This window comes from Microtus ochrogaster, chromosome 15 (assembly GCF_000317375.1).
Source record: "Microtus ochrogaster isolate Prairie Vole_2 chromosome 15, MicOch1.0, whole genome shotgun sequence".
Classification (NCBI taxonomy): Eukaryota; Metazoa; Chordata; class Mammalia; order Rodentia; family Cricetidae; genus Microtus; species Microtus ochrogaster.
The window spans coordinates 11,353,453-11,376,583 of record NC_022017.1 but is presented as its reverse complement, the minus strand read 5'-3'; the positions used below and the strand labels follow the sequence as shown (position 1 = coordinate 11,376,583).

At 56.7% G+C, this 23,131-nt stretch overlaps 4 protein-coding genes across 6 annotated transcripts in view; 1 reads left to right on the top strand and 3 right to left on the bottom strand.

Annotated features, from left to right (window-relative positions):
* Window positions 1–116: 116 nt before the first annotated feature.
* Recql4 (RecQ like helicase 4) lies at window positions 117–6,631 on the top strand. The gene is made up of 22 exons (XM_026782593.1): window positions 117–213; window positions 294–327; window positions 406–503; window positions 700–843; window positions 1,091–1,801; window positions 1,882–2,008; window positions 2,113–2,220; window positions 2,320–2,418; window positions 3,072–3,164; window positions 3,242–3,378; window positions 3,666–3,749; window positions 3,822–4,010; window positions 4,090–4,269; window positions 4,338–4,464; window positions 4,553–4,815; window positions 4,946–5,162; window positions 5,234–5,363; window positions 5,447–5,616; window positions 5,690–5,870; window positions 5,949–6,090; window positions 6,279–6,387; window positions 6,476–6,631. Exons 1-22 carry the CDS (start codon window positions 130–132, stop codon window positions 6,598–6,600), a joined length of 3,552 nt encoding a protein of 1,183 aa, XP_026638394.1. The 5' UTR covers window positions 117–129; the 3' UTR covers window positions 6,601–6,631.
* Window positions 6,632–6,653: 22 nt separating this feature from the next.
* On the bottom strand, window positions 6,654–9,097 carry Mfsd3 (major facilitator superfamily domain containing 3). The gene is made up of 5 exons (XM_005354130.2): window positions 7,888–9,097; window positions 7,482–7,629; window positions 7,269–7,393; window positions 7,088–7,197; window positions 6,654–7,008 (listed from the first exon to the last, which is right to left on the bottom strand). Exons 1-5 carry the CDS (start codon window positions 8,567–8,569, stop codon window positions 6,835–6,837), a joined length of 1,239 nt encoding a protein of 412 aa, XP_005354187.1. The 5' UTR covers window positions 8,570–9,097; the 3' UTR covers window positions 6,654–6,834.
* A 1,610-nt stretch (window positions 9,098–10,707) lies between these two features.
* On the bottom strand, window positions 10,708–15,101 carry Gpt (glutamic--pyruvic transaminase). Its single transcript, XM_005354129.3, has 11 exons — window positions 13,277–15,101; window positions 13,060–13,149; window positions 12,867–12,975; window positions 12,623–12,756; window positions 12,240–12,483; window positions 11,988–12,067; window positions 11,767–11,903; window positions 11,463–11,637; window positions 11,201–11,356; window positions 11,008–11,120; window positions 10,708–10,935 (listed from the first exon to the last, which is right to left on the bottom strand). Exons 1-11 carry the CDS (start codon window positions 13,436–13,438, stop codon window positions 10,845–10,847), a joined length of 1,491 nt encoding a protein of 496 aa, XP_005354186.1. The 5' UTR covers window positions 13,439–15,101; the 3' UTR covers window positions 10,708–10,844.
* A 286-nt stretch (window positions 15,102–15,387) lies between these two features.
* Window positions 15,388–23,131, bottom strand: part of Ppp1r16a (protein phosphatase 1 regulatory subunit 16A) — a 24,698-nt gene continuing 16,954 nt past the window's right edge. For all 3 annotated transcript variants that reach the window (XM_013348761.2, XM_005354128.3, XM_026782572.1), the window contains exons 2-11: window positions 19,181–20,163; window positions 18,510–18,580; window positions 18,285–18,430; window positions 17,404–17,507; window positions 17,206–17,330; window positions 16,987–17,112; window positions 16,825–16,900; window positions 16,615–16,744; window positions 16,308–16,470; window positions 15,388–16,017 (exon numbers count right to left, since the gene is read on the bottom strand). In XM_013348761.2, the coding sequence (XP_013204215.1) occupies window positions 15,643–16,017; window positions 16,308–16,470; window positions 16,615–16,744; window positions 16,825–16,900; window positions 16,987–17,112; window positions 17,206–17,330; window positions 17,404–17,507; window positions 18,285–18,430; window positions 18,510–18,580; window positions 19,181–19,436 (1,572 nt within the window). In that variant the 5' untranslated portion in view covers window positions 19,437–20,163 and the 3' untranslated portion in view covers window positions 15,388–15,642. The remainder of the gene's footprint in view (window positions 16,018–16,307; window positions 16,471–16,614; window positions 16,745–16,824; window positions 16,901–16,986; window positions 17,113–17,205; window positions 17,331–17,403; window positions 17,508–18,284; window positions 18,431–18,509; window positions 18,581–19,180; window positions 20,164–23,131) is intronic.

Sequence of the window (23,131 nt, the reverse complement as noted above, 5' to 3'; positions counted from 1 at the left end):
GGTCCCGCCCCTCCAGGGCTCAACGAATTGGCCGCCCGGCCTGGCGTCGCCCGCCCCCAGCTCCCATTGGCGCAGAACGACACTTCCAAGCGGCGGCGGGAGATTCCCAAGACGCAGGATCTGACAGCCATGGAACGGCTTGCGAGCGTTCGCGCGCTTCTGCAGGAGTGGGAACGCGCTTTCGCACGGCTGCACGGGAGACGGCCAGCGCAGGTGAGGTGGGGTTGGGGGCACGGACAGGGAGGTGAGTGGGGACCCAGGCGCAGCCTGTGGCTGACGAGCTTCTCTCCCAGGAGGACGTGGAGGCGGCCCCCGAGGAGACCCGCGGTGAGCGCTGGGCTGGCGGGCCTGGGACGGGGCTAAGATTAGTAGGTGAGCCCTGACCCCCGACCCCTGCCTTCTCAGCGCTCTACCGTGAGTACCGTAACCTAAAGCATGCAGTGCGCCAGGCTGGCGACGGACACCGCAGCCAAGAGCAGTCTCTCGCCGAGGCAGCTGAGGAGGTATACTGGCCCTTGATCCCAGTCAACGTTGTGTATGGTCAAACGGCTGGAGCCAAGAGCTATTGCAGCCATGCCTCCGTGGATCCCACAAGTTTGGTGGCCAGGCCCTCCCGTGGGGGTTGAGGGGAAGCTTTGGAGGCACTTCTGTGCCCATATCACCTTTTAACGTGGTCTAGTCCGCTACTGTCTGCTGCAGGCACAGAAGCCAAGCTGCTGGGGACCCCACTTGAATCGAGCTGCAACCCAGAATACACAGCCTGTCCCCAGGCAGGGCCCATTGAGTTCAGTACAAGACTATGGGGAAAGGCTCAAAGCCAATCTGAAAAACGCAAAGCTACAGGTAAGAAGTGGAGGTGAACCCAGAACTGCCTTTGGCTCTGGGGTCGTTTGCCAGGGCCCTTCTGCGTCCACCCTTCGTTACAGCGCACACACATGCTCACGCACACACACATGTGCTTCTGCAGTAAGTGGGACTCGGCTCCTAAGGTGCTCACAGGGACCTCACTGTCAGCTTCTTGTCTGTCCCAAACGTCTGCAGAGCCCAGGGTCCTGAGATCCTACTTGCTGTTCTATCTTCCCCAACCTAGACTAGGCCAACCCTGAGCCGAAAACTCCAGCCTCAGAAGAGATCTTTGTCCACGGCGACCACCCCAAGGCCACCAGGCCCAAGGACCTGTCCAGATGAAACCAATGATATACTTCCCCGACTTCCTGAGCCCCAGCCAAGGCTAGGCCAGCTCCAACAGCTTCAGGCATCCCTGAGCCTTCGGCTGAGTTCACTAGACCCTGGCTGGTTAGAGCGGTGTCATGCCAGAGTTTCCGACCTTCTAGAGGTTCCTGATGCCTGTGGGCTTGACCTGGATGCAAAGGAGTCACAACCTCAGAAGTCAGGCAAGGCAAATGTCCTTGATCCTGGTATTCATTCAGAAAAAAAGTCACAGAGCCCCGATGCCCTGGCCCTACAGCCTCCGAGCCCCACACCCAGCAACGATGAAGATAGGAAATGGAGTAAGGATTCTGAGGACTTTGCACAAGCCCGGGACAGCAGCCCAGCAGGACAGCTATCTGAGGGAGCCAGGACTACAGCACACGAGAAAGAGGCTCCAGGAGAACCTGCACAAGTGAACGCTCTTCAGCCCCGCTCAAAGCAGGCCAAGACAGAGGCCAAGGGCACTGCCCGCATCCACATCTCCCCTCGAGCAGCTTCCCTGGACAGGGGGAACTACGTTCGACTCAACATGAAACAGAAGTGCTATGTGCGAGTTGGGGCCAGTCGAGGCAGGCTTCTCCGGAAGCAGGTGAGACGTGCTGAATGGAGCAGGCCGGCCTTTCCTCGCCTCCCATCTCCCTCTTGAGTAATCCCTATGGGCTTCCCCAGGTATGGAAGCAAAAGTGGAAGAAGAAAAGGGAGCAGTTTGGGGGAAGTGGACCCAGAGCCACAACGAGGGACACTTGTTTCCGGTGCGGGCAGTCTGGGCACTGGGCATCGCAGTGCTCCCAGCCAGGTAAACCTCTGCCATGAGTGCTGGGACATTTAACCATCGGGAAGGGGGACTAGAGAATTACTTATGCAAACAGAAGGTTCCACCAGCTCTTAACTCTGCTCCAGGCTCCACCCTGACCTTCCAGGAGGAAGGTGGCAGGGAAGACAAACAGCCCGATTCTGCTTTGGAAGAAGTAGCACAGACGACAGCCTCTCCTTCCTGCCCCCTCTCTGGTAAGTGAGGGGGATGGGTGGATGTGACCAGAGGCCATTGGGCCAGGGTGGTCTGTGGATTCTGGTGCCCCCACATCACCCTCTTGCCTATCCAAGCAGGTCAGGACACAGAACCCGATGGGCTAAAGCTACAGATGCCCTGTCCTCCCTGCCCAGTGTTGCCCCTCTACCCCCCAGGGCTCCTGGGGCAGGTAGCAGGTGAGTGAAATTTAATGGTTCAGAGTCTTCCCCAACACATGTCTTAGTCGCTGTTCTATTGCTGTGAAGAGACACCGTGACCAAGGCAACTCTTAGAAAAGGAAGCATTGAACTGGGACTTGCATACCATCTCAGCAGCTTAGTCTGTTATCTTGGTGGGAAGCAGAAAGGCAGACATTGTGCTGGAGAAGTGACTGAGAGCTTTGCATCCTGATCGGCCGGCAAGGAGACAGACAGAGACAGAGATACTTTACCTCGCCTGGACTGTTGAAATCCTCAAAGCCAACCCCCCAGTGACACACTTTTGTTTTTGTTTTCTCGAGACAGGGTTTCTCTGTAGCTTTGGGACCTGTCCTGGAACTAGCTCTTGTAGGCCAGGCTGGCCTCAAACTCACAGAGATCTGCCTACCCAGTGCTGGGATTAAAGGCATGTGCCACTCCAAAGCCACAGAGAAAACCTGTCTCGAAAAACCAAAAAATAAAAATAAAGGCATGTGCCACCACCGCCCAGCTGACACACTTTTTCTAACAAGGCCACACCTCCTAATTCTTCCCAAATGGTTCACCAGATAGGAACTAAGCATGCAAATACATGAGCCTATGGGGGTCTGTGGGGGCCATTCTCATTCACACCACCACATCTGTGTCCACAGAAACCCCTGCTAAGGTATTCCAGGCCCTACAGCAGCTAGGGCACCAAGCCTTCCGCCCTGGTCAGGAACGTGCAGTCATGCGGATTCTTTCGGGTAGGTGTGACTGTCTAGAATTGCACCAAGCTGTGTCTGGCAAGTTGAGCCTTACAGCCGCCTCTTGTCCTGTCCAGGCATCTCCACTCTGTTGGTGTTGCCCACGGGTGCTGGCAAGTCTCTGTGCTACCAGCTTCCTGCACTGCTGTATGCCCAGCGAAGCCCCTGCCTCACACTGGTGGTCTCTCCTCTCCTGTCACTCATGGATGACCAGGTATTGGACAGGCTTAGTACCTGGAAAGTCTGCAAACTGATACCTCTGGTGCCATTGGATGCTTCTCGTTTCCTGAACACACCAAAGGCCAGCCGACCTTCCTAAGGGTAGCACAGCCTAGTGCCCAATGTTCTCACCTAGTTCCTTATCTCCAGGGTGTGCAGGTCCATAGGTGGCCAGCTCTGAACTTTTCTCCCAGGACCCAGCATCTGATGCTTTTCCTTCCAGAGGGTTGAGTAGGGGCAGAGACTGAGCTGTGCTGGACTGTGACAGCATTGCATTCACAGGTATCTGACCTGCCTCCATGTCTGAAGGCAGCCTGCCTCCACTCAGGTATGACCAAGAAACAGCGAGAATCTGTCTTGAAAAAGGTCAGGAGGGCCCCATGGATGGGTGGTAGTGGGCATCCCTCTGGGCAGTGCCCATAGCCCTCTTCCCTTCAGGTAAAGGCAGCCCAGGTGCAGGTGCTGATTGTGTCCCCTGAGGCCTTGGTCAGGTGTGGGGCTAAGGGCCCTGCCAGCCTCCCCGATGCCTCTCAGCTGCCTCCAGTTGCCTTCGCCTGCATTGACGAGGTCCACTGCCTGTCTCAGTGGTCACACAACTTCCGGCCCTGCTACCTGCGTGTTTGCAAAGTGAGCTTTTGTTGGGGTCAGGGTGGAGGTGGACTGGGACCCAGGTGGGCTAAGTGACTCAGCACTGTCCCCGGTTCAGGTCCTTCGGGAGCGGATGGGTGTGCGCTGCTTTCTGGGTCTCACAGCCACGGCCACACGGAGCACTGCACGTGACGTGGCCCAGCACCTGGGCATAGCAGAAGAGCCTGAGCTCAGTGGGTTGGCCCCCATCCCTGCCAATCTGCACCTCTCTGTGTCCATGGACCGAGATTCAGACCAGGTAGCTATGTGCATCCCAGGGGCCCCAGACGCCCACAACCCGCCATGTTAATCGCTCTTTATTGCCAGGCTCTGGTGACACTGCTGCAGGGTGACCGTTTTCGTACCCTGGACTCTATTATTGTTTACTGCCATCGACAGAAGGATACAGAACGGGTGGCTGCACTCCTCCGGACCTGCCTGTCCATGGTGAGAGGTAGGCATGTATAGGGTTGGGCCCCCAGGGACCCTTTCTTCTGCATGCCTGCTCGGTTCCATCAACCATTTGTGCACCTTCTCTAAAGGTTGCGGCCCCGAGGCTGTAGCTGAAGCATACCATGCTGGCATGTGCAGCCAGGAACGGCGACGAGTGCAACAGGCCTTCATGCAGGGCCACCTGCGGGTGGTAGTGGCCACAGTAGCCTTTGGGATGGGGCTGGACCGGTCAGATGTTCGGGCTGTGCTACACCTGGGACTGCCTCCAAACTTTGAGAGCTATGTGCAAGCGATTGGTCGTGCAGGACGTGATGGGAAGCCCGCCCATTGTCACCTGTTCCTGCAGCCGCAGGTTGGCACCCCGTCTCCCCAGGGGTTACGCTCTTCGTATGCCATGCCACTTCGGTCCCAGCTACAATCCTGTTTTCCTTGCAGCTGCCACTCTAGCCCCAAACCGTATGCATATGACTGTCTCAACACAGGGTGAAGACCTTTGGGAACTGCGCAGACACGCCCATGCTGATGGCACTGACTTCCTGGCTGTGAAGAAGCTGGTGCAGCGTGTCTTCCCACCCTGTACATGCACCCGGAGGCACAACAGCCAACAAACACACCCTGTATTGGGAAAGGCCTGCCAAGGCCATAAGCGGGCACTCCCAGTGCAGTCTACAGTACAGGCTCTGGACATGACAGAGGAGGGTAAGGAGCCAAGAAGATATGGGGTACAGGGAGAGGCTATCAGCAGCCTCTGAGCCTTCCTCTGCCTCTAGCTATTGAGACTCTGCTGTGCTATCTGGAACTACACCCTCGACATTGGCTGAAGCTGCTGCCTTATACCTATGCCCACTGCCGTCTGTGCTGCCCTGGGGGCCCTGCCCAGCTGCAAGCTCTGGCCCACAGGTAAGCATATCTCACCTCCGGCTAAGGATGAAGACAAAGAACTGGAGCTGCTGGCCACATACTCCTTTGTCCCCTGGGCACAGGTGTCCCCCTTTGGCTGCATGCTGGGCCAAGTGGCCACCTAAAGACACAAGTCGGGGCAGCAGCTCCTTGGAGTTTGACATGGTGGAGCTGGCAGACTTGATGGGCTGGGAGCTGGCCTCTGTGCGGCAAGCTCTCCTCCAGCTGCAGTGGGACCAAGGACCAAGGAAAGGTATGCCCAGCCCTCCCTCAGTCTAGTTTGTGCTGGCCCCCTGGCCGCCTCTGACTGACACACTTGCTGACAGGCGCACCCCGGGGCACAGGGGTGCTTGTGGAGTTCAGCGAGTTGGCCTTTCACCTGCACAGTCCTGGTGACCTGACAGATGAGGACAAGGACCAGATCTGCGACTTTCTATACAGCCGCGTCCAGGCTCGAGAACACAAGGCCCTGGCCCATCTACGCCAGATAGCTAAGGCCTTTCGCAGGTGGGAAGAAGGTAGGCAGAGCCCAGGCCACCCACTCCGACCCCAGGGGCACTCCTGACAGGTTTGTCTCGTCCCCAGTGTGGCCTTTCCCAGCTGTGGACCCTGCCTAGAGCAGTCGGATGAGGACCGCAGCAGCCAGCTGAAGACCTTGCTCAGCCACTACTTTGAGGAAGAGGAAACTGTGAAGGATGAGCAGGGTCCAGAGCCTGGGCAGAACCAGGTAAGTGCCACCCGTCTGAAGATGGGTGATTCCTAAAGCCAAGGATAATGACATGCCCACGTACAACCCAACCCCACAGTCCAACCCCTGCTTGGCTCAAGGTTTCTTGGGCTACTTGGGGTGTGATTTTATGTGACAGATGCCATGGGGAGCAGGGAAGGTCACATGTCACATGTCAACTCCCACAGCTTCAGGACTGGGAGGACCATATTCGCCGTGATATCCGTCAGCTCCTGTCTGTGCGGCCAGAGGAAAGGTTTTCAGGACGGGCTGTGGCCCGCATCTTCCACGGCATTGGTGAGGGCCACAGGGCTGCCTTCATTAGGGAGGAGCTGGGTGCTAGAGCCGGCTGAGTCCTCAGGCCTACGTTTCTGCTCCATCACAGCAAGTCCCTGCTACCCAGCCCAGGTGTATGGGCAGGACCAGCGTTTCTGGAGGAAGTATCTACATCTGGATTTCCATGCCCTGATGCGCTTGGCTACAGAAGAGCTCCTGCTCAGCAGCCGATGACCGCCCTCCATGGGAGAGCTACATGGTGGGGCATGGGGCAAGCCAGACTGTGGCTGCTACACCGAGGGTGTCGGGTTCGTGTGCTAGTGAGGCAATGACGTAGCCATCACTGACCGTTAGCCAAAACCAAAGTGCAAATAAAAAGCAATTTTATGTCCTTTCTGGCAACAGAGTCCTCAGTTTGAGGATGGCTACATCTCGTGTGTTCCAGCCATCCAGGCCATACATGGCAGCTCAGGTCAGGTTATTGGGTGCCAGGCTGAGACCCAGAATGGGCAGACCCGAGAGTACGAGGAAGGCAGCAAAGCAGAGGCGTGGGCCCAGGCCATCAGCCAGCACTCCAGCCAGGGTCCCCGGTAGCAGCTTGCCCAGCAGTTCCAGAGTGGCCAAGAGGCTGTAGTGTGTGGCCTGGGGATGGAAGTACAGATCAGGACCTGGTGGCTCCCTAGCCCTGCAGCCCCCGGGCATCCCTGCCCTGCCCTCTTACCTGCCGGGCCCTGGGTGCCAACTGGCTACAGTGCATCATCACGGTGAATGTGGCCGTGGTGACCACACCACCCAGAAACTGCTGTAGACACAGGCTCAGCAAAGCTGCCCCTACAAGAGCAAATGTCAGCGGGGCCCCTTGCTCTTGCTCCCTCCCTCCTTCGTCAAGGCTGACCTCTCACCTCTCATGATTGTACCGGGCTCCAGACTGGCCCCTGGGGTACTGAGGTAGAAAAGCAGAGCCGTCTGGCAGGCCAAACTCCCAAGGCGTAGCTGCAGCACTGACCTCAACAGGGAGAGAGGCTGCCTGGGGTGGGAATTGGGAGACTGAATATGGCAAGACTCCCTGGGAGACGGTGGAGATGAGGGTCACATTAGGGTTGGGGAGTGCTTACCAGTGCCTGGCCAGTAGAGCTCCCCCTAGAGAGGAGCCAGCAATGGAGCAGGTCATAGCACCCAAGCCACTCCATAGCCCCAAGTCTGAGGCAGAAACACCACGGTCCAACAGGAGTAGTGGAAACAGGCTGCCAGCACCCTGCTCACCTACAGAGATCATAAGCAAGGATGGACCCCTTCTCCTTTCTCCCTTCCTGGGGCCTCCGTCCTCCAACCAGCCAGGCCCATGGGTCCCAGGTGTTAGAAAAAGCTCTATCAGTAACACCCGTGGGCTGTGGCTGAAGCTGGGAGAAGACTGAGCTACAGAGCTCTGGGGAGGGCTGGGCTGAGAGCTAAGTGGGTTTCAGGGCCCTAGGGAAGCGAGGGCTCCGAGCTTGACATTGCCGAACTCAAAGATACACTCACCCAGCTTGTAGGTGAGAACAAAGCCTGCTGTCCAAAGGGTCCCAGGCACAGCCAGCAAATCTTGTAGAAAATAGGGTGTGTGGGGGTTTTGTTCTGAGACCTGAGGCCGAGGCAGCTGTCCCAAGGCTGGTGCAGCCCAGGCTAAGGCAGCAGCCAGCCAGTAGGTGGCAGCTAAGAGCAGAAAAAGCAGTGGCCAAGAGAGGGTGGGGAAGAGGACCAAGAGCCCGCCCCCAGCCAATGCTGACCCCAGCTTGTACGCCACCACCTGTACCGTGTTGCCAGGCCCCAGCTCCTTTGCCTCCAGGAGCTGCACAGCGACCGTGTCCAGAGCTACGTCCTGCACTGCTGCACCCAGATTGAGCAGCAGTAGCAGCCCCATCATGATGGTGGGGAGCCCTGTCTGGCCAGCTTGCGGGGGAGGGAACACGGCCAGCAGCCCACACACCAGACCCAGGGACACTGTGCTGAGTGTTAACCAGACCCGAGGGGAGCCCCGCCTGTCCACCAGTGGCGCCCACGCCAGTTTGAACAGCCATGGTGCATACAATCCCTTGGTCAGGCCCACACGTGTCAGGGAGAGGCCATGGGCCCGCAGTAAAATGGGCAGCAAGCTGGACTGCAGTCCGTAGGGCAGACCCTGCACAAGATAGAGGCCGGCCAGCAGCAGCAGCTTCCCGTGCATGTCCAGCTCGGAGTGAATCAGACGGCTCAGCGGGAAAGGCCAGGCTCTAGTCCATCTATATAGGCTCAGGGACAATCAGGCCAAGATCCCGAAGCGCACACTGGGGCACCGATATGCCGGAAGTACCGAAGTTGAGAGAAAACACGGGAATAAACCTGAGCTCGGTGGGCCTGCGCACAGCCCATGACTACCAGCATGCCTTGCGCAGGGGTCAGGCAAGGGAGGCGGACTCCTTCGGCTGAGGGTGGAGCCAATTCCCTATTCATTCCCCATTCTCATCCTCAATTGGCCAAAAACCCCAGCGGCAAACGTCAAACAGGCTACAGATAACCTTCGCAGACCGAAAACGTCTGCTCTGGCGCCCCTGGTGACAAACCTGAACACAGCAGCCTGCTTCCCGTGTTCCCAGCCCCTGCGAGCGGCTGGGAGGACGCTGTGGTACGGGCTGGTCTCAAAGGTATCTTCCATTGTTCTCAATGGTTACTAGATTCTTTCAGAAGCTCTTCTTGTTTTGTTTTTTTTTTTTCCAGACAGGGTTTCTCTGTGTAGCTCTGTTGTCCTGGAACTCACTCTGTAGCCCAGGCTGGCCTCAAACTCAGAGATCTGTCTGCCTCCTGAGTGCTGGGATTAAAGGCGCATGCATTTCTAACCCTTCGCTCCCATGGTGCCTCTGGCGCTGTTCCCCATACCTTGCTATGACTGTGGCTTCAGAGTCTCTCAAGGCAGTAACCTCAAAAGCTGGAGTTTAGTGGGAAAGGTCAGGACCCAGAGTCAGCTACTGCCCATGATACCCCCTTCCCTTAGTGTTCAGTGAGGGTAGCAAGTACAGCTCACATGATTCTGGCCCTACAAGGAAGGCCCGTGCCCAATCCCTTCCCTCTTCCCAGAATGCCCTCCCAAGGCCACCATAAGGCTGTTAAATGACACCTTGGGTTAAGAGCTGGGTCCATAGTAGACAACTGGGTGCTGCTGTTGTGCCCATTTCGACACATGGCCCTGTGTCTAGGTCTGAGCATCCTGGCATTGGCTTGCTGTCCTATAACTTCAATAGTCTCAGGACCCCAGGTTTTTGTTATTTTTGTTTGTTTGTTTGTTTGTTTGGTTTTTCGAGACAGGGTTTCTCTGTGGCTTTGGAGCCTGTCCTGGAACTCGCTCTGTAGACCAGGCTGGTCTCGAACTCACAGAGATCCGCCTGCCTCTGCCTCCCGAGTGCTGGGATTAAAGGCGTGCGCCACCATCGCCTGGCAGGGCCCAGGTTTTCACATCTATAAAGTGGGTTCTACTTTAGGACATGGTTGTGAACACCTGTAATCTCAGCTATTCAGGCTGAGGCAGGAGCATCATGTGTTTAAGTTTGACTCGGATTAATTTAGCAAGCAAGACCATGCCTTAAAATTGAGAAAGGGTGGCAGCAGGATATAGTTCCATGGTCCTCAATTCAATCTTAGTTGCACAAATAACGGGGGGGGGGGCACAACTGCTCTTGCTTACCTCAGAGGACCACTGAAGACCCAACCAGGGCACCCCACCAGTACCTGCTATGCATAGGGGCACATCCCTTCCAGAGTCTCCACCCTAGGATGTTTTCTCCCTTTAGCACCCCCAAGGGTGCCTAGAGGTGGTTCGCTAAAGGCTGTCCCCTGCTTTGCTCCACTGGAGTTGTCTCAAGCCCTTGCTGTCACTCCCAACTTGGTGTAACCCTGCTTAACAGCTCCACCCTGTGGTTGGCACGGGAAGTGCCAGAACAAAGGACGCATTTGTGTAGCCCAGGGAAAAGTTACTATTTCTGACGCAGCCTCTAAGACCTCTTTTCCCTGGAATTCTCTGCAACCTCATCCCCTCCCAAGTGGCCCTGGGCTGGCCCTAAAAGGTAGATGTGACCCACGTTTGTCTTCACACACTTCACTACCACGTTAGTTGATTTGAACGGGTCACCACATGCCCCACATTTAAGACCATAATGAAGACCTAGCCACAGATGCATCCGTCTCTTAAGACAAATGGATGAATGGCAGCCTGAGGCCCTTTCCTGGGAGCCGTCCTTCACGGCTCCTTTATATGAGGTGTCTAGTGTTCCTCAAACAGGGTCCATTTGCCTATGCAAAGCCAATCAAATCAAAAGCTGGGACACCCAGGCAGCCACTTCAAGTCGGGCTGACACCCAGCTTTATTAGGGACCTGCAGGGACAGGCGCCCAGACCCTAGGCAAAAGCAGCAAATACTGAAGGCTCCCAAGGACCCTCAGCTGATTCAGTCACAGGCCGTCCAGTGTGAGCTAGGAGTACTCCTTGGTGAACTTAGCATGGAAATGCCTCAGTTTTTCCAACAGCAGCCGCAGCTTCTCAATGGGGGGCAGAATGGTCATCCTGAAAAGGACAAACAGTAAACCTGGGGCACAGGCCCATTCGTGGGGGGGTCAACACTATACCAGGTCTCACCGGAAGTGATAAGTGCCTTCCTGTTGCCCAAAGCCACTTCCAGGGATCACACAGATGCCAGTCTCCTCCAGGAGGCACAGGCAGAAGAACATGTCAGGGGCCAGGCCCAGTTCCTGAGGGTCAGGAGGGTGGTCAGGTCACAGCACCCAGGCCAACACCCTACCCAGCCCCCTCGTGACCCTGCATTCCCCACCTGGGCACGCTGCACTGCCCGCGGGGGCAGCTGCACTCGAGGGAAGGAGTACATTGCGCCCTGCACTGGGTTGCAGCGGATCCCGGGGGCCGCGTTGAAGACCTGCTCGGTGAGTTTAGCCTTGGCTGCCAGCTCAGCCAGCACCTCCTGCCTCTCCTGCAGCCACAGGAGGGAATTATGGAAGAGGGTTTCGATGTCTCCCCCTGGAGTCCCACCCAAAGCTGGGTCACCAGACATCTTTGGCCTGGTCTGGTCTGCTCACTGCTTGAAACTGCTTGAAGGATGGCTCAGAGGGTGCTGGTGGACTGACCACCATGTCCAGTAGGGCCTGGCCCGGCACTGGTGGGCACAGCCGTACACTCATCAGTTTGGCCATCTGTTTCTGCACCTCCGCATCCATGTTTACCACTTCCACATAGCCACCACGGAACCCGCACCTGCCGGGAAGAGCACAGGATGAGGCTGGTCTGGGAAGAGGCTGTTGATCTGCTGAGCCATGGCAGTGGTCCCAAAAGTTCTCCACTAGTTCTGATTTCACCACTACCACCCCCTGCGCCTGTACGCACTCGCCCATGTAGCCCTTCGAGACCGAGTGGAAGGAAGCAAGCTCCTGCTGCGTCGCGTACGGCGGCCCCATCTCCGTGAGCACCTTCTTGAATGAATGGAACTGAGAGCCCTCGGCGTACACGTTGTCCTGGTATACCTGGAGGGGCAGCAGTGTCATTCAGGCTGGCTGCTGAGCTGCTGCCCACTGCCATGTGTGCCCTCCTCCCCCGGTCGTCTGTACCTCATCAGCCATCAGGAAGAGTCCCTCTTCGAAAGCAAAGCGGATCACAGCCTCGATGCATTCACGGGTCTGCACCTGCCCTGGAGTGTGGAGACGCAGCACAGACAGGGTCAGTCACGGGCAACAGAGAACCAAGCTCAACCCAGGTGCTCTGGGGTCAGGAGAGCTGGAGCAGGTCCCAGCGGAAGAGGCGGGGCTGGAAGGAGTCCAATGAGGCGGAGCTAGATGGGGAGGAGCAGATAGGAGGCGTACCAGTCGGGTTGCCAGGGTTGATGACGCACAGAACGCGAGGGCAGCAGCGGTCACGTGCCTGGCACAGAGCGCGCCGCAGCTCCGCGATGTCTAGAGACCAGGCACGCTCTTCGTCCAGGTAGTAGTCCACCTGCACGGCGTCCAGCTCAGCCAGAGCAGCCGAGTACAGTGGGTACTGAGGAATGGGAATGAGCACACCTGTTCGCGCGCGGCCTTCACCGGCCACCAACAGCTTGAGCACTGTCTGTGGGTGGGATAGGAAGCACAGTGTTAGTGCAATCAGGGTTGCACGCCCCCACCCCTACCATGAGCCGATGCTGCTGCACCAGACTGAGCCTGATCTAGCCTCACACATAGGGCTACTCTGGCCTGGCCCACTCTACCACAATGGCGTCGCTGGCCCCAGTGGACAGAAATATGTTGTTTGGGTCTGCAGGGATGCCTCCATCTCGCCTCTCAATGTACTGTGCCACATCTTCCCGGATCAGCTGGATGCCAGAGCTAATGGTATAGGCACCTGAAAGAGGCCAAGCTAGTGAGGGAGGGCAAGTCCTGCAAGCTTCCCAAGGGACCTATCTCTCTCTGCCCCTCCCTAAGGCTTGGACTCCACCGGGAGCAAGCACTTACCCAGGCTCTGGCCCCCGCATGCCTGCAAGATGCGTTCTGCCCTTCTCTTGACATCCTCTGGGAAGTCGGGACTGCTCATAAGTTTGGGGTAGACACAAAGTGCTAGGACCTGGGGGAACCAAATAATGAGGCCAGGGCAGTTTTTTTTTGGGGGGGGGGGTGTGTGTGACCACAGGCAGTACAGCAGCCTAACCTGGCGGAAGAAGGTAATGGGTCTTTGCCCCATGGCCTGTGCATCGCCAATGTTGGCATGGATGACTTCAGTAAAGGGCTTCTTCACACCCTGGGAAAGGAGAGCAGGCAGTGAGATCTGACAGTTACCCTCCTGCCGTTGTCCCACATTCCCAGGGCTGGGGACTAATTCACCAACCCAAGTTTAGCAGAAGGGCAGCGATTGCCCAAGGTAATACCTGACGCAGCTCCTGCTCCAGCTCCAAGGCACGATGCACTATGGGTCCTCGAACGGCATACTCCATCCTCCGCACACACGGGTTCATGGTATCCAGAGTTAACACCTTCCCTTTCAGTCCATTCCTTGAAGCCTGGCTTTGATCATTCGCTCTTGAGGCCATGACTGCTCAGACCAGGCAGGATACTGGCTCGGGAAGTAGACCGGTCCAGACGTGGAATCAGGGCTGGGAAAGGGGAAGTCTGCTGAGGTAAGACACCACCCTCTGCACCACAGGCTTCTGGTCCTACCGAAAGGGGCAGAAAGGACTAAAGGAGCTGCAGCACCCTGGGCCCCGCCCCACCAGTCTGGGCACAGATCTGCCCCAGGGAGGCAGAGGGAGGTGGTAAGGCGGCAGGCGGGGCTTGGGGCGAGGCCCAGTGCCGCCTAATGTCCCAGTGAGGGAGCAGGAGACCCACTTGGGGAGTAGGGACAGACGGATGGCTCAAGATCTGACACACTGGAGATGAGGGGAAGAGAGCATTCAACAACCGCGTCTATTAAGAACAGAGCCAGGAACTACTGGAGCCTGACCCTAGCGAGGGCCAGCTGAGGCCTAGCCCTCTCCGACCTGACACACACACACCATCTTTACTTAAGCAAGTGGATTGTATCTCCTTCTCCTAGGTACCTATGCCAGGCTCCCTATATCTGGGGAGCACGGAGGGAGGGAAGGGAGGTGTCTGGTCTCTGGGTTCCATGGGGACTGTCAGTGTTACGGTTGGACCTTGGTCCCTGATGAGCACTGCAAGGGTTTGGGGGGAGGGGAAGAGCCTGGAGACAGGACATCTCGTCCTGGACACCTCACCCTGGGCTGCCCTCATACCCTCTATACACATCAGCCTGAGGTTGCCCTTAGGGCCACAACCCAGGCCAAGGGTAACTAAGTCCTCTTCCTTCTTGCTCCTGATTGGTAGAGAACAGGAAGTGAGCTCTGATAGGCCCATAGAGCCCCACTCCCACTGGCCTTATAGGTCAAGCTCAGCACTGAGTATCTAAGCCCCTGGACCCATCTGTGGCTCAGGCTGAGGGCCTGACTTCTCAGCTGGACAGTAGGCAGCTAGGAAGGCCTGAGGTGAGCCTTGATCCCTCTGTCCCTGCAGGCTGGAAGAAACACCACTCGAGGCCCTGTGCGGAGGCACTCACCTCTGATCTCTTGGCCCTGATAACAAGGTGGCCTCCCTCTCACTGGCCTTTCTGGCCCTTAGGCCAGAGCACAGATTAATATAGGCTTGGCCCAGGCAGAGCCTGCCCCTGCCTGCCTCCTCCCAACAGGGCCGAGCAGCAGCAGCGGTAGCAGGTGGACTTCAGGCAGCACACATGCTACTCTAAATTTAACCAGCAGCCACCAGCCCTCCCCCAAGCCCGTCCAAGGACACTAACCCTCCAACCACAGGTGCTAGAAGAAGGACAGGCCCTGGGGAAGGACACGAAGCTGGCCTGGTCAGTGCTTATGTCACCTGGTAGGGATGGCCATGCAAACCAAATGTAATGGGACATGATCTAGAATTGCCTTCTTCCCTCCAGCCTGAGGCCCCTAAAGGGCCCCCCTCGTTGTGATGCATTGTGCCTAGCCAGCACAGCCTGAGTGGCCAAGTGCTTGTCACCTATACCAGCACAGGCGGAAGCTGGCAGATATGCCCCAGGATCAGGGCTGCATGCCAGGAACCGAGACCATGACCCTGGGAAGTGCCTACAGCAAGCCTTCTGCCTCTTCTACCCTGCTGGCTCTGGCCCAATGCTGTAGAACACACAGTATCCCTTCTAGCCAGGGTCCCTGTCCCTCTGCATGGTTACCCTCTGCACTTCCATGGAGAATCTTCTTCCAAAGTCTCCTGCTGCCTTCAGGAAAGCAAAGGGTTACAGAGGAGCCTCCAAGAAGCTGAACCAGCCTGGAGAGGTGGAGGTAAAGGCAGGGCTTCTTGCCTGCGGCCTTGAGCTTCCCTCCCACAAGAGCTGGGGCTGCCACCTGCAAACCCCAGCATGCATCTACAGGTTTGAGCACTCCTGGGCATAGGTGGCTCCTAACCCAGCAGCACTCCCTGCCCCTTCCCCAGCGAGACACGGGGAGGCTCAGTGGCAAACAGCCTTTATCAAGAGTCACAGGATAAGCAGCCTGTGGCCTGAGGCCCACAGGTACAGCTAGCTCTGCATAGTCCATCCCTGAGCAAGGTGGCCAGTGTCCTGGGCTGGAAGGGGGTACAGGGCTCTGTGCTGGCTCCCCTACAGCACTGGGGCATGTGCTGGAGTGGGCCACCAGGCCAGAGATCATGAGGAAGCCTCTGGCTGGGCATGGGGTTGAACCCTGCTATACTGAGGGGTCACATTTCACATGAGCAAACAGCACGGCCTCTTCTCCACAGGAGCCTCCTCCGAGGGGGCAGTGAGCTTGAGCAGAGGTGGGTCCCCAGTTGTTCTGAAGCCACAGTCCGGTTGAGGGGTCTCAGTGTCAACAGACAGGCCAGGCTCAAAGGTCTCAGGCCCTTCAGGGGCCGGTCGCTGCAGCTTTGCAGCCGCGCGCTGGCGTTTAAGTTCTGCCAGTGTGTGGTGCGACTTGTCCCGGACGAGGGCATCAGGGGCGTTGCTCTCCGCAGGACTCAACTGGTAGGAGACACTCCGGTCTAGACGCTTCGAGTACAGGTGCTTCCCTTGCGGGGCCCCTACTTGGCCATTGTGTGGCCTGGCCTCCTCAGAGCTGTCTTCCTGTGGGCAGAGCCAGGACCCCAGAGGCCATCGGGAGGTGCTTTTTCTCACCTATCCCACCCAGCCTTGGGCTTCAGGTTGTGTGAAAGTGGCAGATGGACAGACATGAGAGTGGGAAGGTCCGGGGCCTATACCTAGGAGAGCCTAGGTAGACAGTGACCTGCAGCTTACCCACGCTGCCTAGCCCAACTATCCGGGGGCTAGCAAGGATAGAGGACTAAGTACTAAATAACAAGATCACATGCCAAGTCTGCCCCACATGTGGGACAGGACAGGGGCTGCATCCTCACCTCTGGGGGCTGCAGCCGGAGCTCAGCATCTGTCTGTCTGTCCTCATCCTCTAGCGGCTCTGGACTGGTGAGTGGTGATTGTTGCCACACGATGGCCTCCTGTGCATGCTCCTTGCGATACAGGTTGGTGCGATGTGTCAGGCTCACCCGCCTCACCACCTTTCTGGGGAGGGAGGAAGTTGAGACCTCGTCATCCAGCTCACAATCTCTGCCCATGGAGCCTACTGAGGTTCTGCTGCCAGCTGACATGCACGGGGCAGAGCCTAGGTCTCAGCAGGTAGACAGTGACCTGCAGCAGGAGGCTTACCCACGGCTGCCTGCACTAGAGGTCCGCCTGCGCAGCAGGGAGCGCTGGCGGCCCTGGGCCCGCAGGAGCGCATCTTGTTTATGCTTGAGCTCTAGCAATTTGGCTCTCACCTCCTCATCCCCACACACGTCTGAGAAGAGATGGAGAGAGGTGTCACAGGCATCTTCATGGCCAGTCCCTTCTGCCAGATGCAGGCAACCCCACACTCACCGAGGGGCGTCTCGTCCACCAAGGATTTTCCATTCAGATCAGCCCCATGTGCCACAAGCAACTCTACCAGGTGCACCTGCAGGCAGCCAGCAGTAGCTGCTTGGCTGAGGGCTCCAACTAGAGCCAGGAACCTTCCCTCTCCCTGCTCCTGTGGACACTCACCTGGCCCCAGTAGGCTGCAGCATGCAGAGGCTCCCAGCCATCATGGTCCTTAGCACTCAGGCTGGCTCCTTGCTCCAGCAGCAGGGTAGCCACCTCACTGAACCCATTAGCAGAGGCGATGTGCAGCTGCAGACAGACCACTCAGCCCTGAATCCCAGCCCCACACCCCTTCCAAGTACCTGCCCCAGGACAGACACCCCCAAGTGACTGAGTCCTCACCAGCGTGGCCCCATGGTCCAAAGGGTCATTGAGGTTGGCCCCAGCATGCAGTAGGCTCTGGAGGTCATTCAGCATGCACAGCTCTGGCACTGCCCGGGCCTCCTCGATGCTGTCCTGGGTGATACCTGAGGGGCAAGCTGGCTCAGAGAGGGCATGACCTCAGGCATCACCCCCTGTGGGTAGGCACAGCACACGCACCGTGATTGGCCATGGCAGTCTCGAGGCAATCCAGCGTCTGCTCATCCTCACACAGGTCGTAGGGCATGTTCCCGTCGGTGTTGACTGCAAGGAGCTCTGCACCTCTACAAGGAAGATTGACAAGCCACTAGCCTCCTGCTTTCATAGCAGTTCCTGCTCAAGGAGCCCTCAGTCCCCATCACCAGAGGCCCTCAGGCTAGGACTGTCCTGAGGAAGAAGAAAACAAAGCTCCTGGCTCCTGCTGGAAAAGCCACCCTTCAGCCCCAGATCCTGTCTTCAAGCTAGACTTAGCAGTTTCTGTCCATCTAGGCTTCAGGTCTATGATGCCCATCTACTCCCATAAATAGGGTAGAGGCACTTGCAGATGTGCAAGGACTCTGGGGCTCCAGAACACAGAAGGGGTGCCTGTGCATTATGGAAAAGCAGAACCAGAAGAATGCCTGCAGTCCATCACCAGCTCCAAGAGGAGTCCAAGGAAGCTGCTAGCTACACAGCCCTCGTCCATTACCTACGTGTGGGAAAGAAACTCATCTGCTTCTATAGGTATAGGACCAAGCTTCTATAGGCGGACCTACTAGAGAAGTGCCTGACTCTAGAGAAGCCACTGGCCTCTCTGTTCCACCTTCCTTGTTAGGGTAAAGGCCTCAGCTATACCTTGGCACTTCCCTCCTTACCAAGCCCATCCTCAACACTGACCAAATGGCACTTTCCTATGCAAACTGTGGAGAGTCCCTGGGTTCAGAGTTGGAAATCCAGCCTGCCAAGTAGGCCAAAAGCACAGTGAACACACTCTTCCCCTGGGTTGACAGAGGAGGTAAAGACAGAGGAAACATCCCTGAGGGGTCACCTGAGCCACCGCCTGGACACCCAGCAGGTCCTACCGTGAAATGAGGAGTTCCACCAGATGCAGATGGCCGCAGGTAGCTGCAGCATGCAGAGGTGTCCAGCACTCACTGTCCCGAGCATTGACATCAGCCCCAGCCTCCAGGAGCTGCTGTGCCATCTCTCGGAAGTCATCAATGCAGCACTGCAAACGAGCAACCTAAGCCCCATGCCCTGACCCCCAGAGAGGCCAGCCTGCCCACCCCCACTCCTGCAGGGCTCACCTGGTGCAGTGCCGTCAAGCCATCCTCATTGGCCAGGTTGGGGCTAACCCCACTACTAAGGAACTGGCGAACTGCAAGAAAAGGAAGGCAGGAAGGACCTAGCTCTAGGTCCTCAAGAGCTAGCAGATGCCTCCTCCTCCAGGCCCCAGAAGTTATATACAAGCACAGGGTGCAGAAAGGAAAGGGGGCCTGCTAAGGTTAGGCTTGTCTTCATACTAGGAAGATTCCAGTTAAAGAAGATAAAAGTCAAAGGCAGGACCTGGGGAAATGTGTGGTAGTGCCAGGCCACGTATGCTCTGGGACCCACACTGGACCTGGCCAACACCTACTTTCCATCTCTAACCAAAGGCGAGCAATGCTAGCCCACTCTCCAGGAGCCATGCACAAAGGGAATGGATTTGCAGGAAGCCCTGCACTCTGTTATGAGGCGGTGATGGCTATCAGTCCAAGTACTATTTCTCTGCAACCGTGTGTGTCTACCCTGTGCTCCGACCATTCTGTCTCTGGTGTTCTCAGAGAAAGACCTCCTGCATGCCCCCCCCCCCATGAAGGACAGTTGACTGTTGGCAGCAGAGCTGGGGCTAGAGGAGTTCTGAGCCAGCACACAGCAGGGCCACACCCAGACATGGGAGTGCCTGCTGTGCCCTGCCCTAAGACTCGGGCACACTCACCTTCCTCCAGGTCGTTTCGGGCAGCAGCCTCCAGGAGAGCAACGCTGGGAGGGAAGAGGACCTGCTTCCGAGGCCTTAGGTCAGACACCTTCCGTGGTTGCTCCTTGTGACCCTTCTTGCCAAGGGCCTCCTTCTCAGCCTGGGCCCACATCTTTACCTGCTGGGCACGTCGCTTCTGGGCATGCTTTAGCCGCTCCTGGGTGCTCATCCTGCCTACCATGGGCATCTCTGCCAGCAGCTCCAGGTGCTCGGCCATGGTGGTGGATGTCTGCCCACAGGGTTGATTGGGGCACCACAATTTGGATTTGCGGGGGCAGGACAAGCCTGAAGGGTGGGGCAGCTGGCTGGACTGGCACCCTTGGGGGCATCCCCTTCCTAAGACTTGGTGCCCTCTGTTCCTGACAAGGCTGAAACGGAAGGCCCCACACTATGACCAGGCCCAGCTGCCCTAAGGGGCAGAGCCTAGGCAGGGAGGACAGTGTGGCAGGGGGTGGGGTGGAAGGTGGGGGGGTGGCTGCAGTCGTTCCCCAAGCAGGACTGACAATTTAACTGCTCAGCTGGCAGGGCCTCTGTATACAGCGCCTCGCCTCCCTCTTGGGGTCAGGGTGCACAGCCTGTGGGAAGTAGCCCTAAGACCTGGCCGGCCTCAGTCCAGGGTCTGAAGCTAATTACCCAGATTACAAAGTTCCAGCTTCCTGGCACCTTGCCTAGGAGAATGGAAGGCAGGGCCAATCAGCAGCAAGCCCCTGGCAGCCCCCGGGAGCCTCTGCTCTTCTTCCATGCTGGCTGCCCTCAGTCCTCTGGCTGGTGTCCAGCCAGCACAGCTAGGTCTCAGGAGGTACAACAGCAAAGGCCAGGGTGTATGGTCAGTCCTGGGGGTCCAGCTTCCAGTGTCCAAGAGTAACAATCTCTAGGCAGCGAGGAGACAGGAAACCTGCCAATATTTTCTCAGAGGAGTCTCCCCTTCTGGCCGTCACACACACCTGAGGAGTAAATATGAATAAGGAAACACACCAAGGTCAGCTCTTGGGGAGAAGCAGGGCACCAGACGAGTCCTGTGTGGGACCCACCTTCTGCCCACAGCACACAGAGTCAACAATATGTCCTGGGGCTTGCTCAGCTTGCTCCCCATACACTTAGGGAAGAGTAGGACAAGGGCTCTCAGGACCCTATCCATCCTTTCCAGAAAGGCTGTGCAGGCTAAACAGTACAACAGAAACAAGACAATTGCCACCCCAGAGCCAAGTTCAGAGTCCTGGCTGGGCTAGGCAAGGGTTCTTCCCTGGCTTTCCAGGGATAGCATAAAGGTTTAACAGACTCTGCTCTGAGTCCTTTGTGGCCTGGCATCTGTCCTGCTCCCATCACGAAGCCAGTTCAGGCCAGTCAGTATTTCTGCCATCCTGAGTGGCACTCAGCTGAAGTCATGGGGACACCAGACCCACAGGGAAGAGGAACTAAGAGATACCTCCCTGCCCCCATCATTAGACAAATGGAAAGCTATCCTGATGCCCTTGTCCTCAGGACGAGAAAACAACCCGAGGACAGCAGCCACGTGTCAAGTAGAAAGCAGGCTGGCTTTTGGGTGTCTCATCTAATGCACATCTGCAAACAGTGCAAGGCTGCAGAGGGAAGATAAGTATAGCAAACTGCCCAGAAGGCTGTCTTCCCCAACTTCTGTGGACCCACCTTCCTGACCTTTCTGGAACGTGCCTGAGGACAGACTGTGTGAAGGGGATAGGACTACAGGGGACCCAGGGGACCCCAGTGAGCCCAGGCCTACCACACATATCGTCCACCGACAGTTCACACTCCAACGGCGTTCTAGCTCAACTCCCAGCAGGCTGAGTTCTAAGCTTTCAGTCCCCTGATCCCAGGAGCTGGCTGGCTGGCTTTCCTCCAGAAGCCAGCCTCAAAGGGAACAGGCCAGCTGAGAGCCAGTGGGCTCTTCTGAAGTTCTAAGAGGAAAGCCACCTCCTGCCTAGCTGAGCCTTGGCTGACCCAGCTGACCCTAAGGCGTGGTTCCTCTTCCTAGCCTGCCAGAGTCACGAAGACAGCTAACCTACTAAGGCTTGATAGCCAGTCCAACCGTTCTACCAAATGGCCCCAACATCACACCCAGGCCAAAATGGGGCTGAGGAAGGCAGCTCCTGCCCTACTTCCACAAATCCTTCCTAGAGCCTCTCTGGAATGTCAAACAGAGATAATTTGGTTGATTTACTCCAGATCTGGGCTTCAAGCCTGGCTGAGCTGAACCAGGAATGTAGGATCCAGCACAGGAAAGCCTCCTACAGGACTTTGACCCCAATCCCCACCCTTCAGCCTGAGCACCACTGGACTGACCCAGCCTACAGAGAGTCCCATGGGCAGCTGGCCTTCACCCTGCACGAGATCAGCACCCTAACTCCAACCCCATTCTCTACAGTTCCAATGAGAACACAATCAACCTCTTGGGGCCCACGGCTTTCCTACCCTTCCCAACTATAAGGCCCTTTAGGAAGCACTTACTATCACTCCCAATTTATACTCAGGAAAACCAAGCCATGATAGCCTTTGCTACAGACAAACCAATTCTGCTGGTTGAGAAAGCTATAGGTACTGACTCCAGCAGGTCTAAGCACTCCAGACCCAAATGAAGGGCTGCTGAGATAGCCCTGTCACACCAAGAAGTCCTTTATCAGCTGCCCAGATGTTGCCCACAGACCTGCAATGACAGCTTCCCATCTGATGTGTAGCCAGCACTGCCTTGTTAATCACCAAACCACAGTGCCTTTTAACCTACCACATGGCATCTGTAGTGAGCCTGGAGCCCAAAAGCTGCAAGGAGCCTAAACACCTGGGGAACAAGGAATAGTATGGGTAGAGGCAGATGACCCAAAAATAAGGACAAAGGAGAGGTGTCCAGAGAGAGGAGGAAGAGCTGAGAGGAAAGGAGGGAAAGGCTGGGAGGACAGCTAGTGGGGCAGGCAGGGCACCGTCCACAGGCTCGGATGCTCACAGACGAGCACCCACAGTGCCTCTCTGAAGGCTCATCTCCAGACCCGGAATGTTTTCTCTGATACCTGTCTCCTAGGACCCCTATTACTGAAACCCATTCAGCAAGTCAAGGCGGCAGAGGAGAGAGCTTCTGTGTCCCAGGCTGCACACCATGGAAGAAGCTGGCACCTGAAGAAGACATGGGGCAGCAACAGGGAAACTGATCAAAGAGGCCCTGAGCTGAGCGTGACAAGAGGAAGTCAGCTGGAGAGTTTATCTGGTTTGTAGCAAGATAGGTGCCTCCTTAGAAACTCATACTAATGGGCATGCAAATAAGGTCCGTCATTCTGTAGAATAATATCTGTATGTTCATTTCCGCCACAAGTCAAAGCAGATCAGTGTCTGAAAGCAGCCGCAAGATGCTGACATGGATGTAGAAACTGACAAGACTCTGGATAAACAAACACACATCAGCAGTCAAAACAATGGCCCAGAGGCCAGAGTGCAGAGGCATTTTATCTGTTGGGAAGTTCCTCCTGGAGTTCCCAGGTGACTCTAGTTTGTGTGCTGTTGATAAAAACCAAGCAGTAGAGTGATGACCCCTACCTGTGCCCTCTGTACAGCCAGCAGCCCACTGAGACACCCTGTGCCATTTCTATTCCCAGGCAGCCTTCCTGAGTGTGAAATGAAAATGGATTTGTTTATTCAAATTACAGACGTGGGAGGGCTCAGCCCACCGTGGGCAGTGGCACCTGGGCAGGTGGTCCTGGGTTATAAGCAAGGAAGTTAAGTAAGCAGTGGAGATCAAGCCAGTGACTGGCAGTGTTCCTCTGGGGATTCCCTAGATGATGCCTGTACCCTCCCTCAAGCTATTTCTGCTCAGTGTTTTATCATAGCAACAGAAACCTAACTAGAACACCACACTATGGTCAAAAGAGCTTTAACAAATCGTGCTTATTCATCTATTAAAAAAAAAAA